The sequence below is a fragment of the Marmota monax genome, unplaced genomic scaffold (assembly GCF_021218885.2).
Source record: "Marmota monax isolate L192 unplaced genomic scaffold, Marmota_monax_Labrador192_F-V1.1 WCK01_AAM20220418_F8-fsc00041, whole genome shotgun sequence".
Taxonomy (NCBI): domain Eukaryota; kingdom Metazoa; phylum Chordata; class Mammalia; order Rodentia; family Sciuridae; genus Marmota; species Marmota monax.
Window position 1 is genome coordinate 5,789,745 of NW_026695238.1, and position 16,588 is coordinate 5,806,332.

General features: G+C 39.5%; 1 protein-coding gene across 1 annotated transcript in view; it reads right to left on the bottom strand.

The window, feature by feature from the left end:
• The window catches only part of Epha4 (EPH receptor A4), a 140,948-nt gene that overhangs the window by 53,406 nt on the left and 70,954 nt on the right, over nt 1–16,588 (bottom strand). The window contains exon 5 of the mRNA XM_046439765.2: nt 6,438–6,776. Within this exon, the coding sequence (XP_046295721.1) occupies nt 6,438–6,776 (339 nt within the window). The remainder of the gene's footprint in view (nt 1–6,437; nt 6,777–16,588) is intronic.

Consider the following 16,588-nt stretch of genomic DNA (forward strand, 5'->3'; position numbering starts at 1 on the left):
CAGCAGTTTCCCACAAACATCGCAGTATTTCAACATCTCAAACTCCCTTCTGACTGGTCCCCTGTCTTGACTCACTTCTCCAGAGCAGAGGCCTGCTAACTTTTTTCTGTAAAGAGCAAGATAGTTAATCACGTCCATGTAGCAGGCCATTTACGAAGGCTGTGTCTACCAACTATGCCCCTGCTACAGGAAAGCCCTCGTGGACAACATATGCACAAATGAGTGGACTTTTGTTCCAATAAAACTTTATTTTCAAATACCAAAATTTGAATTTTAAACAATTTTCAAATGCCAGAGAATATTATTCATCTTTTGTTTCAACTCCTTAGAAATATAAGTGACTTTTAGTGAGTTATACAAGGACATGGAGAGGGTCAGATTTGGCCCTTGGGCCATAGTTTGATGACTCCTATTCCAAACATTTGTGCCTTGCAAATATCCACAAATATTTAGATTTAAGTGGATACAATATCTTTATTTTACATTTATGTAGTGCTGAAAATTGAACTCAGTGACTCAAGCATGCTAGGCGAGCGCTCTACCGCTGAGCCACAACCCCAGCCCCTCAACAAATCTTTTTTTACCCCCTTTCTTCTCAAGCTTTCAGAGAGCCCTTGGTCCTTATCCTATCTCCTTTGAGTTTAGCATTCCAGTATGGTTCTGAACACCAATAGGAATATGTTTTCTGCTTGTTACTTTAATTTTGAACCTTATTTTGACCACAGCTGCACTGCCCTTCTTACCTCACCCTGTGCCAGAATCCCCCCCTGTCATGACCTTGTCTTTCAGCGCCTTCATACCAGGTCAAACTATCCTTCCCACTATCTCCCTGTACTTCCTTCCGATGGCTTGCTACTCACAGGCACAATTACGCAATAGTGCTCTGATCTGATAATCACATTCATTTCAACCTAGTCAGGGACAGAATTTTACATACTGAAACTAAGGACGTTTACATGGGCCCCTTTCCAAAACTCTGTTGCTAATTTTATATTTATAATATTGTAGGATTTTTTTTTTCCTTTAATCACACAAACAAAAAATTTGTCTAAGCTTCAGTCCCCACAAAACCTGGCTCCACCATGTCTCCAGCACATCACCTAAAGCAAGTGCTCTAAGAATTTTCCCCTTTCTCACACCAGTTCCTGGAGCTTTCCTTTTACTATCTAGCAGACAGGTAGCAATTATACCCAGTGGGGATGAGAATTCCCACTGTTCTCCATTACCCCACTCAAATAACATAATATGTCTAATTAAAAGATGGCAGAGAAAGAGAGAATGGGAACTAACAGTTGAATAATAAAAGACAGTCTGCCTCTTGTACTTAGTTATTTTCTTTTATCTACACATTATTTGGGGTTTATTAAATTTATCACTCCTTAACAAAGGGAGTTAACTCGTTTTTTTCTGCTGTAAATAAATGTGTTAATCAACAAACAGTTATTGAATATCGATTACCCCATTCTGCACAATGGCATTATGACAATGAGGATACTATTTTATTGTTGGTAGCTTTGTTCTTGCAGTTAATTGTTCAACCCTAGAGAATAATGTTAGCCCAACAAGCAGTACCAGTTCATCTGATGGCAAAACAACTGAGAAGGGATTCAAGGCCTCCAAAGCCTCTTCACAAGTGCCTGCTCTGCAGGATCAGCAAAGGGAGCATCATGCTCTCAGCTCGGAGCAGGGCAACCAAATCAACAGGGTAGTTGCCCTGTGTGCTGAGCCACTAGCCAGACCAAGGACACTCCGGTTGGCAATGGGAACCTTGGGAGGCAGGCATTACTACGGAGACTGAGATCTGCTTTTCAAACATATCACTAGAAAAATAATTTCTCAATCTCAGCACTCTGGATATTTTGGGCCACATCATTCTTTTGTGTGGAGGACTGTTCTGTCCATATGGGATGTTTTGTAGCATCATTGGTCTCTGCTCACTGCACCAAAATTATCTCTAAACAATATCAAATGTCAGGGATGGCCAGGGGCAAAAGTCACACCGGACTGAGAACAACTGTCCTTGAGGTACAGTTATCTGTTTTCCTCTTCAAGTAAATACCCTGGCAGGGTGAAAGGACAGAGGGGGGCAAGAATTCAGAAGAATTCATAATAATTCTGCTGAAGCATTTTTGGAATTTTCCTCTTACTCTTGGTATGTCCATTTCCAAACATTATGCTCTAGGACTCAGAGCCCTGAATCTCATGCTTATAGTCTGTGGCTGTAACTTGGATTCATGGAATTTTAGAATTAGAAAAGATTTTAGAGATTAGTTCATTTAATTTAATTTAATTAATGACCCTATTCTTTTGGTACCGGGATTGAACCCAGGGGCACTTAAACCATTAAGCCACATCCCCAGTCTCTTTTTATATTTTACTTGGAGAGAGGGTCTCGCTGAGTTACGTAAGACCTCCCTAAGTTGCTGAGGCTGGCTTTGAACTCCCATGATTCTCAACCTCCTAAGCCACTGGGATTACAGGTACACCCATCAGTTCATTTTAAATAATTATGTAATTTACCAAACATCTGTACTCTTCCAAACTCTGAGTATTACAGATTTATAGATGTTTATCACTAAAGGATATTAGAGCTGTACTAGAGATATATGACCAGGTTATCCCATTGTGAAGTGTCCCTAGCAGTGTTACAGGCAAAAAAGTAAAAAAAAAAATGGAGATCACTGCCTGTGGGTGTGGGTGCAGTTTGGGTAAGAACACTACTTGAAAGGGTTACATTCCTAATGATTTAAACAAGCACCCCTGGAGGAGTTATGATCCTGCTCATAGCTGGGAGAGAGACCAAGTCTGGGGTAGTTCGGTATGTATAGTAAAAATGGCTCACTGATATTAGGGCTGGCTGCCATCACTATATTTTTATGAAAAGATACTCCCAGTTCTATTGCTTGGCAAGGAAAACTTGTTTGATTTACACAGCATTTCTTCCTCCTAGGAACACATCCTCTATCCATTTGCCTGAGATGGTCCACTTAAGTAAACGGAAACTGAAGGGAAGCATCTAGAAGACAATCAGCCAGCTGATGCTTATCCATTTTTCATAAACCTCAAGACTATCTCTTCCTAAACAAAAGAAGGACAGTCACTATGGCTATGGCATGGAACATGGAGGAAGCTCACTTGCTCCTTTGTCCTGGAATAAAGGACATTAACCAGGCAGGGGCTTCCGGGAGCTACTGGGGTGAGACTCACTGGAAAAAACCCTACCACCTCCACCCCCTTCCCACTCTCCTTCCCCATCACCACTCCTGGCAGGGGGTTGGGTTGGAGTTGACATTAATCAGAGAATTTGGGAGCCTGCAGCCAGTCAGTTGAGAAAGGATAAGTGTCACTAAAACTAGCCATTCTGGCCACGGATACAAAGCCCACATCCCTCAGCTGTCCAGCAACAAAGCTGACAGACTCTAATTTCCTTTGTTTTCAGTGCCCATTGGTGTTTGAACCCAGTAAGGTGCTATTAGCCTTGGGTTTGAACTCAGGAAAAGGGTGCTTAGGCCAACATTAAGACTTGGGTTAGCATGGCTTCCATACCCATGTGAGAACACAGGCCCGTTCACACCTCCTCCTGCCATTAAATGATCAAAGCCCTGTTAAACCTCAATCTCCACATGCAGATACTCACGTGATTTGCTCTCACAAATGGGAAGAATGCAGCACTGACAATATTGACACTACTAATTACCTCATAAGTTTAAAGGAAAACAGCTTTTACATTCAAGAGGAGGTTCTCCTTGGTGTCTTAGTACCAGCTCTGATGTTGGCTTAGATGAGTTGCTTCACCTACATGGAGTGGTCCTTCCCTCAACCATTAAAGTCTCCATAGTAGTGAGCAGAGATGGGGAATTCTAGGAGGTTCTGTATGTTTGGTTCTAGTTTTTAACATGTTATTGACAAGAGAAAAACCCTGTGACGACAGCAAAATGGAGAACCACTAAATCTGTGACCTCCAGGTGCTAAATGCAAACATTTATTAATTCTAAGCATTCCTTATAGAGTGAGACATCATGGTCTGTAGAGTTTCTTAAGGAATTTAATTTAATGGAATGATAGGAACAACTGCAATTAAAATATAATTGTGTGTATGTAAATATGCTTAGGGGAGCTTTGATAGAGATTATGGTTGCTACATTCACCCAGAATTTTGGCCTACATTATTAATTTGCACTAGTAAGAAGAAAGGGTTTGTTAATCAAAGATAAAGTATCCCAATGATTTTGAATTAGTGAACTCCAAATTATGTTAAGATAATGAGGCAGTACTGTGCATATATATATATAATTCTCTGCTAAGTGAAAAGCTTTCCGGCTGGCCACATAGGAGGTCTCCTTATTGAAAGATTCATTTTTAATTTTGAACAGCTTCCCAGCATTACCCCTTCAGGAAAATTAAAATAAGGAGATGGAATTTGGTCCTATTCAGCAAACCTCCCAGCAGGATTGCTCACCATGGCTGAGAAAAAAAGTTACAAAGTGTCAGGGGAATTACCTGACCACTTTTCTGCTAGATCTATAAGTATTACACCTATATTATTTAAAAAAAATTTTATTCCCCTACCCTCTGTAGAGATATTATCATACATATTCCTCTTTTGCAGGATTTTTAGCCTGTCTTTATGTTGTTTGGACCTTGTAGCATGGTGGGAGTTGACACCCATCATCTCTTGGCTTGAATCCTTACTTACACTAAGAATCATGGAATTCTCCCCTAAAATCAGTGGGAGTCAATCCTGCTCTGAGAACATTTCACAGGGCTTTTCTCTGCCAAAGGGAATGATTTCAGGCTTCAGCTGACATAGCAGAGGCTTCAAATTTCCACTCTTAGTTTTAATTCAGTTAAGAATACAACATTGTCATGTGTTTGAAGATACCCCAAAAGTTATCATAAGGGGCCTGAACATAAGAATATTGACTGACTCATAAATCCAACTCTGCAGAACCTGCAAAAATTGTTGTGCACTGTGCGGGTCCTCCTGACTCAGAGACACCAAGGGCACCAATGCATAGTCCCAGGTTCTGTGTGTGATATTCCCATTGCATCCTTCACAAGAGAATGAAGGGTTGGCAATCACAAATTGCTTGTGATGCTATCAAATCCTCCTAAATTATCCTAGTCTTTGTAAGAAAAGTGAAACTAGTGACCAGTAACAGTGTGCACAGTCTCAAAGTTCAGAATTCAAGACAAAAGCTTAGCCAGATGACTTGTCCATACCACGTATCAATAAGGACCATTTCCATTTGAACAGATGAAGAAGCATTCCGGTAAGATTAGCCTTTCTACCCCCCATTCAGAATTTCTCCCAAGTCTCTACTTTTTATGTATGCTAGAAAATTCGAAGCAAAATGGAAAAATAATGGCTTTGAATTGGGACTCTGGAGTACTTTTCAGTATAGGATCAATTAATACAGATATTTTACTGAACTGTGAAGTGCACTTACTGACACATTCATTTAAGAGAAGAGTGCAGTACAATAGGATTGCTGGCAATTTGTAATTCTTCTCTGGCTGTTTGTTGCTTGTGATAGCCTTACAAAAGGATAAGCCACAGTAGTGGTTTGGGGGGTGGGGTTGTTTTGGGGTTTTTTTTGCTGTGGTTCCTCCTCTTAAACTCTTCAGGAATAACATGGGAAACAGATAGTAGTGTAGAAACTTTTTCATGGGAGGAATATAGATGAGTGGATAGGAGCCAGAAGCTAGAAAGCTAGATTTTGAAAAATACATGACATCAGATTTCTATGAGAGTTCTGCGATCAACTCAGCAGAGACACTTCAAGAACAGAAGTGCTTCCTAGTCATCTGCATTGATGCAGGGAATGGGGTGGACTAGCAGCCCTCTTGCCCCATGTTGACCACAGATTCAGATATAAAAATGGTTGTAAAACTCCTCTGTGTCTTAAGGCAAATTTTGTTAAGCACACCAAGATCTACATGGAGATTCAAATATTGGTCCATGCAGATTATTCCTAACATTTTACATTAAAGAATAAGATCAAAGCTCTAACAGCTAGTGCTTTTGTTGGAAAATGCAGCAAATACCAATACAGCATTGGTATTGGTAAAATCAACATTATTATCATACATAATCTATACTTGCTCCAACATCCAGCCACATTGAACTTTCTGAAGTCTGTAGTGGAGGGCCTTGGCCCCCTACTGTAGCCATTATCATTCAATCAGACACTATCTTATCTTTCATTTTATCTCCACCACCTGGGACAGAAACGTGCTATACAGTTATTTCCCCAAAACCGTGTTTGCTGAATGATTCGATGTCCTTCTACATATCTTTTGTATTGAAACATAGCTTCCAAGTTTTTAATGGGTTCCACTTCAGTTGCAGAACTTTAACGAAATTTATGGTCACCACCATAATCCTTTTCACAATGTACATTCAGATTAGGAAAAAACAAGGATCTTATTCCTACCTGCTTGGTTGGTTGTCACGGTGACGGAAACTGATTGGTCTGGGCTGGGGTTATACTTGGACACACCATTCACCGCCCAGATTTCAAACGTGTAATTTGTATGTGCCAGGAGGTCGGTGATTGAGACTTTGGTGGTCTTCAGGCCATTCTGCTGTGGGGTGTAGTGGACCCCACTCCCGCAGGGTCGGCACTTGCTGGGGTCACCGGCTCCACACTTCTTACAGACGACATTGTAAGAAATGTCCTGACGACCACCTGTGTTCTGAGGACTGCTCCATTCCAAGTTCACGGATGTCTCGTTGACATTGGAAATCAAGTTGAGTGGAGCAGATGGTGGGCCTGGAGAAAGAAAAATATATCATTGCACCAAGAACTGAAATACCATTTTGGAATCTCTCTGAGTTTGTATTATTCTCTACAGTTCTAAGAAGTATGATGGGCCCATTTGGCAAAGAAAGTGAAAGGCAAATAAAGCCCGAAAAAAGATCTTTTAAAAGAACAATATAATAGAAGTCTGTATGTGCCGTTCTCATTCCTATGCAAACAAACAGAGCACCAACTGCCACTTAGAGACATGAAGAAATCCTACCGTAAATGGGGTCCACACCCAGGGGTTCTCTATCAATTGGCAGGAAAATAGCATCATCTATCTAGTCTCCATGTTATCTTCTGAAAAACAGGTATACAACTGTGATTCTAGCTTCCAGGGCTGCTATGAGGCTTGGTAAATTAATAGGTATAAACCTTTTTTGAAGACAAATTATGATTCCTAAGTACAGTATATCATCAATAGCAAATTAAACTAATAGATTTGTGTAGATACGCCTCTGCAGTTCATCATGGCAGTTGGGGTTGAAGCTGTTTGTGGGTAATTAGTAGAAACTGGTTTAACACAGTTACAGAGATTTTGAAGATACAGCTGTTGAGAGCTCTCAGAGGTAGGCAGAGACTGTCCAAAGCTTCCAGGCACCTCCTCTGCTCTTCAACTGATCAGGACTGCACCCTGCACCAGATTATTTTTTCAGCTTGCTTATTCCCAGTGCACAAGATGGTGATGGTCATTATGAAACAGAACAACTAACGGCTGACCACTTCACGGTTGATTTAAAAATAATAATAAAAGACTATAGACTTTATATGCCAACAAACTGTGTTATAAATTGCTGTCAAAAAGAAGCAGACTGGGAGAAGAAAGAAAGAATTTTCTTGGTCTAACCTAGTTTCAAAAGTGTAAAAAAAAAAAAAACCTGTCGCATTCTATTGAAAAATATTTACTCCTTGTGACAGTTGGGAAGCTCTTTCTCATTTTGGTCTTCCAAGGGAAGAACCAAAAGTGTGTCAATGAAAATCTGAGGTTTCTTGATCTTTGTATCTACAGGGATGACTAATATCTTCGGAACAATGGCTACCAGGGAAATTTCGCATGTTCCTCAGGAGAAGCAAGTTGACTGGAGAGATCTATATGCTCCCGAGGGTTTACCTAGCAAACCACAATGAAACAGATGGTTCCAAAGTAGCCTTGGAGAGAGAACTGGAGAGGCAACCTGTGAGCAGGAGTGATCAACAGGGCTAATGGATTTTGCTGATAACATTCATACAGGAAACTCACTCTTCTCTCTTCACACAGCTTAATTGAAGACTCTATTTTAATAAAATAAAAAAGCTCTCCCAACTCCCATTGGACTAATTACCAACAACCTCTTTTAGCATTAAGACTGGCACTTCATCCTTCAAAAAAAACCTGAAAACTTTTTAATGAACTTTGCAAAATGTATGCTAAATGTAAGCCTACCTCACAGAAGTCCTCAGAAAGGAAATACAACATTTATTTCTTGTTGAGCTTTCAGAACTGTATTTATGGTCTTTAGCATGGTGGCGAGAGTACAATGAGGGTAAATAAATGGTTCCTGAATGAATGAATGAATGAATGAATGAATGAATGAAGTTATTTAACATCACAGTCTCTGTAAGCCAGATAGAATGCTAAAAATCTTTTGGTCAAATACCCTCATTATAAAAATGAGGGAACTAAAATCCAAGAAATGGATCTGATAACAGCAAAAGTTTATGAAGGCTGATTTGTAACAGAATTTGATGAAAATCTAAGGGAACTGTCTCCTCCTCTGGGGTTCTTCCTGCTCTACCATGTATCACCCACTAAAGGTATAATGATAATATAATCAGAAGATTTGCCTGAAGTTTGAAGAGTAAAGGCAGGAAAAAGAGCACACACATCTTCAACCCTTCTCAAATTGTGTCACACTTGCCGCCGTGGTCGAAGCCACGCGGAGACTGCAGCTGAAGCTGGCTATGGCTTGGTTTATAAAATGGGTCAGCCCCTGGTTCTTATTTTGCTGTGACTTTGAGGGTTAAATAAGAGTGACTCTGAAATCCATTAACCTCCTTGCCAAGGTTCCTGGTCCACTTTCACATGGGAAAATGTGACACAATGAATCAAGAGCTGCAGAAGCAAAAAGTCAGTAATTAGTATGTAGGACGGGGCACGGCAGTGTCTAAACAGAGAAGAAATGGAGCAGAAAACTAAATGGTCACAGGACTCGGAGATATAACACTGCCACGTGGAAAACAAAACACAAAGATGCTGCAGGATTTCAAAATGGGGGGTTGATTGGAAAACAAGAGCTGGCCTGGAGCTGCCTTCTTTCAGAAGTGACTCTTGAAGACGAGCTTGGGGCAAACGTTCCAGGAAAGATTTGAGAGAACTGGGAAAGTTCAAGGATGCCACCATGAATGGTTCAGAAATTGGACTGCATATGTTTTATGTTTTGCTCTTACAGAAAGTGATACTTATATGGGAACATAGTAGCAGCCTAATAACTGGAGTATGACAAAGTCATATAATAGAGGAGAAAATGAAATATAGAAATGTCCACCCTCTATGATGGTAATGTTGCCCTGAAAAGACCTGCAAAGACCATGTTTTACAAATTAAAATCATAACAATGGTGTTTTGTGTTTGTGGAATTATGGTTTCTTTTTGTTGTTGTTGTTTGTTTTGTTTTGTTTTCAAACTCTTCTTCATTAAAAGATAATAAATAAGTAAGAAATGGGCTTCTTGCGCCCGGTGCAGTAGCACATGCCTGTAATCCCAGCGGCTTGGGAAGCTGAAGCAGGAGAATCCAGAGTTCAAAGCCAGCCTCAGCAATGGCGAGGCACTAAGCAACTCAGTGAGACCCTGTGTCTAAATAAAATACAAAATAGGGCTGGGGATGTGGCTTAGTGGTCAAGTGTCCATGAGTTCAATCCCCAGTACCAAAAAAGGAAAAAAAAAAAAAGAAATAGGCTTCTTATTTCTAGTGAGGGCCTACCTCTTCCCCAAAAAAGAAAATATTGTCTTCCCAAGATGAACAGAAAAAGGCATAGACTCAAAAACAGACAAAAGTCAATCCAGGTCCACAGTTAACACTTAACAGTAGCACCTTAAAACAATTACCTGCAACAATGGGTAACAACAGAGAAAACAGACATTCTGGGAAACCTCTCTTTCAATAAATATAAGGCATCTAGAAGAAAAAACTTTCCCTCAAATTATTTTCTCTTTCATTCATGTTAATATTGTATCTGGATATTTAAGAGGAATCAAATTTCTATCACGGATGATTGCCTTTCTCGTCAGAAAGATGCTCACCTGCAAGAAAGTCTCCAGTTACAACCACAGAGGGGCCCTCCATAGCCACAGGTTCCACCTCCACAGATTCAACCAGCTCATCAAAAATATTTTTAAATACACTTCTGTACTGACTGAGATGTACAGACATTTTTTTCTTATTATTTTCTAAGTAATATGGTCTATTTACATAGCACTTACATTGTACTAGGTAGTATAGGTAACCTAAATATGATTTAAAGTACATGGGAGGAAGAGGAAAAGGGAAGGGAGTGGAAATGAGATTGATTGAATTGTCATATACATGTCCTAATATGGCATAATTAATCCCACTGCTATGTACAATTATAATGCACAATAAAAATATCTTTAAAAAAATAAAGTGCATGAGACAATGGCCATAGGTTATATGCAAATACTACATCGTTTTATATAAGGGGTCTTGAGCATCCTTGGATTTGATATCTGCTAGGGTCCTGGACCCAATCCTGCAACAGCACAGAGGGAAGAGTGTATGAGGTTTACAGCAAAGAGAAATAACTGAGTTATTTCTGAGCTTCTAGTCTCTATATCTTCCTCTTACTTCCTGAGCACACATTGACATTAGGTAGCTCAAAGGTCCTTACAAGGAGCAAGGTTTTACGCTTTTCAAAACTATCCACTACCAGCCTGAATCTAAGTCTGGCAGCAAATCTTGTTTAGGGTTTTGCTCTTCATTCGGTTCCTTAACTTCTATGTCCTTCTTCGGATGTAACATCTAATGGTTTCTTGCTAACCCTTTCCACATCTGGCTCCACACCAGTCAATGTGCTCCTTGAGAAAAGTGAGGCTTTTATCATTCCCAGTGTCTAGTTCATAGAAAGCTCAATGAATGTTTGATGAACCCATGAAATAGTAAATGAATGGATGGAAAATGAAAAAAAAACGTCCTTTAATGCATCTTATAGCCACAAACCTACAGTATTGGGAAGTACGTAAATTAATGCAGGTTTCAGCTTTTCACATAAGGTTTATTAGCATTAAGCCTGTGCAGGTCCATCCCAACATAACTAGTTTAATCAAGTTCCTCTTTTTCTATAGTTTAAAATTACTTTGAAAAAAAAGTTGGGAAGGCTGTATAATAAGTATTAGTGGTTATTTTGCAAATAAGGAGTCTTTCATCTTTCAAAAAATATTTATTGAGTGTCTAATGTTTATCATCTGCTCAAGAGGAGAGAGGGGAAAAAACCTGGATCACTTTGATACTTTCCTTATAGTTTCCTGGATAGTTGAAAGAAGGAAGTGGACTCTCAAGAAAGGGAAGAGACTGAAGGAAACTAAACACATATTATGTGTGTACTGGGTATCAGGGAATCACCCTACTCAGTCCTGTTTTTATTGATAGTGCAACCATCCACCACAACTGGGAATTTAGAATGTGGGTTCTACTAATTACAGTTCCCTCTAGTTGGGATTGGCTATTATAATTTTTTGTACTCCACTTAGGTTCCAGGCGATGATTTATTTAGGTATGAAGCTAGGGACAATGTTCTCTCTGAAGAAAATTAATTCTAACATTTCCAAAGGAAGTCTGGCATGTTCCCTATTAGTCTTTATATATCTTTAGTGGTTTTCCTCTTGAATTTTATTTTATCACCAAAATTAAGACATTCTAAATATAAATTAATCAGATTCTAAAGTGTATGTAAGGGAAAAAGTGTTCTTCCTTTACATTTTGGATCATATTTGTAAATTTGCCATATTCACATGTAAGTTCAGAATTTGCTCTCTCTGCATCCTGCAATAGGGATGGCGGGTTGAAGTATTCTAAAGTTTTCATGTTTAGAATGTCCATCACATTTTTAGAATGATTTTTTTAGTGGCATAGATAATAGCCGTACAAGGAGCAAGGTTTTACACTTTTCAAAACTATCCACTACCAGCCTGAATCTAAGTCTGGCAGCAAATCTTGTTTAGGAGTCAAACACAATAGTTTTCAACTTATGAAAAGATCAGGGTTCAGCATACTTTTTTTCTGTAAAGAAATTTTACTATCTGGCCAGATAGTAAGTATTTTAGGCTTTATGGGCCATATGGCCTCGATAACAACTATCCAACTCTGCCTTTGTACCTCCAAACAGCCACAGACAATACCTAAGCAACTGGGCATGGCCGTGGTCCAAGAAAACTTTGCAAAAATAGGCAGCAGTTGAAATTAGCCTTCTGGCCCTAGTTTGCCAACTATGGTTACAGAGAATTTCATGAGAACATGCATCTCCTTCCCAGGATGGTGCTTTCTGGTACCCTCATGATTTTGTATAATTCTATGCACCTTAAGCACATCTCAAGCCTACATAGAGCTCAGCCCAGAAACTCATGATAAAGCCCAGGTAATGACCCTGGTTTCTAAAGCACAAGTTCTATCAAGTTTCATTGACTAAGGAAGAAGTAAAGTATGTGAAATATTAGTGCATATTTTCTTTAGTTTCTCATTGCTCTGACAGATGGGCATAGCATTTCTTGCCATTGTGGATAAATTAAATGAACATCCATTTTCTTCACTGGTGCAAAACACTTTTCTGCATCACACAGCAGGTACTGGTGAAAGGTGTTACAATGGGTAATTATTATTTTCTATGGGAATGTCAACCTCCATTCAGTTGACAGGAATTTGACAGTATGAAGCTCTAAAGAAATTGTAGCCAAATTATAGCAGATGCAAAGGTCTATAACGTCATATCATACATTCTATCACAAAAGGGGTCTTAATCTTCCTTGACCAAACACACGCTCTCCTCCAGGAAAGACAAACTTCCGGAAATAAAGTATATACTATCTAAAGAAATTCAGTCAATGTGACATTTAAGAAAGGTGAAATTCCAAGCATTGAAAAAACAAAAATCCAGTAATTCACACATCTTCCTTCCCATGGATTAGACTAAAGTTTAGTCCTGAGTAGTTTGGAAAACACACTTGCTGGCTTATGTCAGGATTAAAACAGTCACATTAGGACAGCTCAATATGTACACATCCACATAAAATCTGTATGATCCTTAATAAGGTCATTCAAAAACCATCAGCTAACATTGAACCCATCATCATAATGTCTCCCATGTGAACTACAAGGTTGGCATTCCATAAGAAGCCCAAGTCAGGAAAACTCACTTCTTTCTTATAGGAACAACTGAAATTTCAGAAAAAAAAAAACAAAAAAAAAAACGGAAAACTGCAATCGTGATTGCATTTAGAATTGGGTTTAGCAGGAAAGGTTTCAATCTATATATGGATGTCTGGTGAAATTTGCCACATAGCTTGAAAATTCTAATTCTATTTCTTATAACAATGGGAATTAAAATATTAACAGACACAAATATTAAGGGGTTAAAAATAAGTTTAAAACAGACATCGTTAGCAAAGCTTTAAGCATGCAACTCAGATACTATGAGCTAGTAGCTCTGCCTTGCACCCTTAACCTGGCTCTTAGATTAGCAGATCAGTGTCCCTGGGTCTCACTTTGTCATTCCTGACTGTTCAATAAAAAACTGAGATTCTCCCTCCTCTGCTCTAGTGTACCTGACCATCTTGTGAAAATATTAAATTATGTTATTTATTTGTATTTTATTTATATTCCCATTATAACACAAGATCCAGGTGAACAGGAATCTCCCTTCTGGATTCTGAGAGTACTCCCAGCCCTTAGAACTATGCCTGACATCTGGATGCTCAATAAGGGCCTGCTGAATACATAAATGATTTTTAGTCCGATCCAGCCCACTCATCAGAAGCATCACTGCTTTAACACTGTGTATGTCACAGAAACTGAGCAGAAAAAAAAAAAATAACAATAAAGGGGAAAAGAGAAAAGGAAAGGCAATCAGAGGCTGAAAAAAATTTAAGTCCCCAACCAAGGCAAGGAGATAGTTGACAGCAAAACTATAGTAGTTTCCAGAGCTATTACAGATTTTTAATACTTAACTGATTTTTAATCACCATTTTAAAATTCAAATGCCTGAGCCATGAAATTAATTCTGGAAGTAGCAAGAAATATCCCAAGAGCCTGGGCAGAAACAGAACTCCTAAAAGATCAATTTCTTAAAGCATGACTGTCAACCCACTAAAATGCCAGGGCAACCAGAGCAAGGCGTATCTTCTGAGGAAGAGGCAACTTGGGTCTCAAGTTCCATTTCGTAAGTCTTCATCAACCATGCACAACTTTTAGAGTGTCAATAATACTTCACAGCGTCTTAGCCATAAGCCCTTCAACCCTTCAAATTAGCTTTTGTCGTTAATCTCTCTCCAGCCAAAAGACAGGCCGTAAGGCAGAGTAAACAGTTGGGGTGTGTAAGTTTTGACTCTGAAATAAAGCCCCTCCTTCCACTGACAGTTGTATATGCTGCTACCACTAATTGCCTTCTTCCAGCCAGTGTTGCTGAGGGTTAGTTTACATAAAGACTGCTGTTCAGCGACACCTCGGCTGAGATATATGAACAGAGCATAACCTTTTATCACGGCAGTTTATGTGTTTTAACAATGAATAAAGCCAAAGCAGAGCTGTCCGTTATTAACAACCAACGCCATCTGGCTGCTTCCATCCCTGGTTGCTGTTATGGAAAATTCATAGTTTCCTCCTGAGGTCAAGTTCTTATTGAGATTTGACCGTTGTCTGTTTTTCTGCTATCTGTTTTCCCATTCTTTCCAGGAATCTCCTGTCCTTTCCTTTTTTGGGTTATTGAGGGTTTCAGTTTCTTTGTATTAAGAAGACTAGTTCATGACTGAAGTATTTTACAAATCCTCAGCTGTACGTGTGGAAGCTACATAACGAAAGACCAGGAAAAGTAGGATTGGGCGTTTCATTTGGGATTTAGCTAGCCTATGCATTGATTTTACATTTCTCACATAGCACTTTTTCATAGTTCATCTTTAATTTAATCCCTCTAATAAAATCATACAGAAAAGTATTTCTTACAGCAATCTAATAACCAAAAATGAAGATAAGAAGAGTTAAGCAACTCATCCAAAGGAACACAGCCGATACCTGCAAACCTAGAAACTCTGACTCCCAGGCTGAATGATACCTCTGCCCCTTCACAGGGACAGACAGGGTTTAAAGAAAATATTCAAGCTTAACTCTGAATTCATTTGTGGAATGAAAGGGGAAAGTTTCAAATTTTCTCAGTTCACCCAGAGGTAAATGTCTCTTAGTTTCCCTCCCCTTCATGAAGATGGCTAACCAGAATTACCTTCTGGATGATGCTTTCATTTAGTTGGGCTCTTTTCTTGCCTGGTTTCTACCTTCCAGGCAAGAGAAACCTGGGCGTGGCAGTGTAGGCTTGAAATTCCAAATACTTGGGAGGCTAAGGTAGAAGGACTACAAGTGTGAGGTCAGCCTCAGCAACTTAGCAAGAACCCCATCCCAAAACAGAATTTTAAAAAGGGCTGGAGATGTAGCTTAGTGGTAGAGAATTGGCCTGGCATGCATGAGGCCATGGGTTCAGTTTTCCCCAAATAAAAGAGAAACCAAAAGGGGATTTCTGTTAAAGATTCTTTCCTTTTTCCCCTGGAGGATGATCACAGGAGGGGGAAAAGGAGCAATTATCTCTCTACAACAGGACTCTTTGCTCAGCTCATCTTCTGCCAGCCTTCAGGTAGTAGGTGGAGCAAGAGTCAACTCTAAGAGGAAAATCAAAATGCTGATAGCAAAGAAGATACACAGTTCTCTCCCCAGGGGATCTCAGAAAAATGCATAATTGACCCTATTTCAAAGAAGCATGCTGTGAATAACCAATGTATGACTTCCATGAATAGTGTCAAAAAATGCCATCCAGAAATGAAGGGGCTCAGCTGATGACAGGCCACCCTTAATTATTCATGGTGGTAAAAAAAAAAAAATCGTGCCTGGCTAAATGGCATTGGCAGATCATTTGAGACTCACTTGAGCATACATTACTGTTCCTCAAACCTGTGCATTTTCCTAACTGAATCCACACTGTACTGTTTATCCCCATAAAATGCAAAGTAGGCTGGAGAGGAAACAGGGACAAAAATTGCATTGTTTTTGAAAGAATTCAATAAGAAGGTACCTGATCTTTATGAGCAATCATGATGCTTTTAAATTTTGCAAACAACTACCAAATGGCAAGTGATGGGTCTGGAGTCGCCTAGTACCTTCCACTCTGCACACCTGGTGGTCTCCCCTCTGTATCCTTAACTGTCTTCAAAAAAAGAATCATACACTCAATTCTTCAGAGGTACTTTTTTCTATTAGTAGTTAAAAGCAATTTGAAAGGAAGAAATGAGGAGGTGGTTTACTCACTAGTTAAGGTCAGACCTTGAACTACTGAGCTCTAAGGAAGCAGCCTAGAAATGGAACAGCTGAAGGCTGCGTCTGAATTGCCAAAATGTCTTTGGTTGCTTTGATCCATTTGTACAGGGTCTGGGGACAGACATATTAGCCGGCTTATCAACTGACTAACAGGCAGGGAGACCATATGTTCTGAACTCAAAACCAACCACGTAATCAGACAATGGGGAGCTGGTGTCTCAA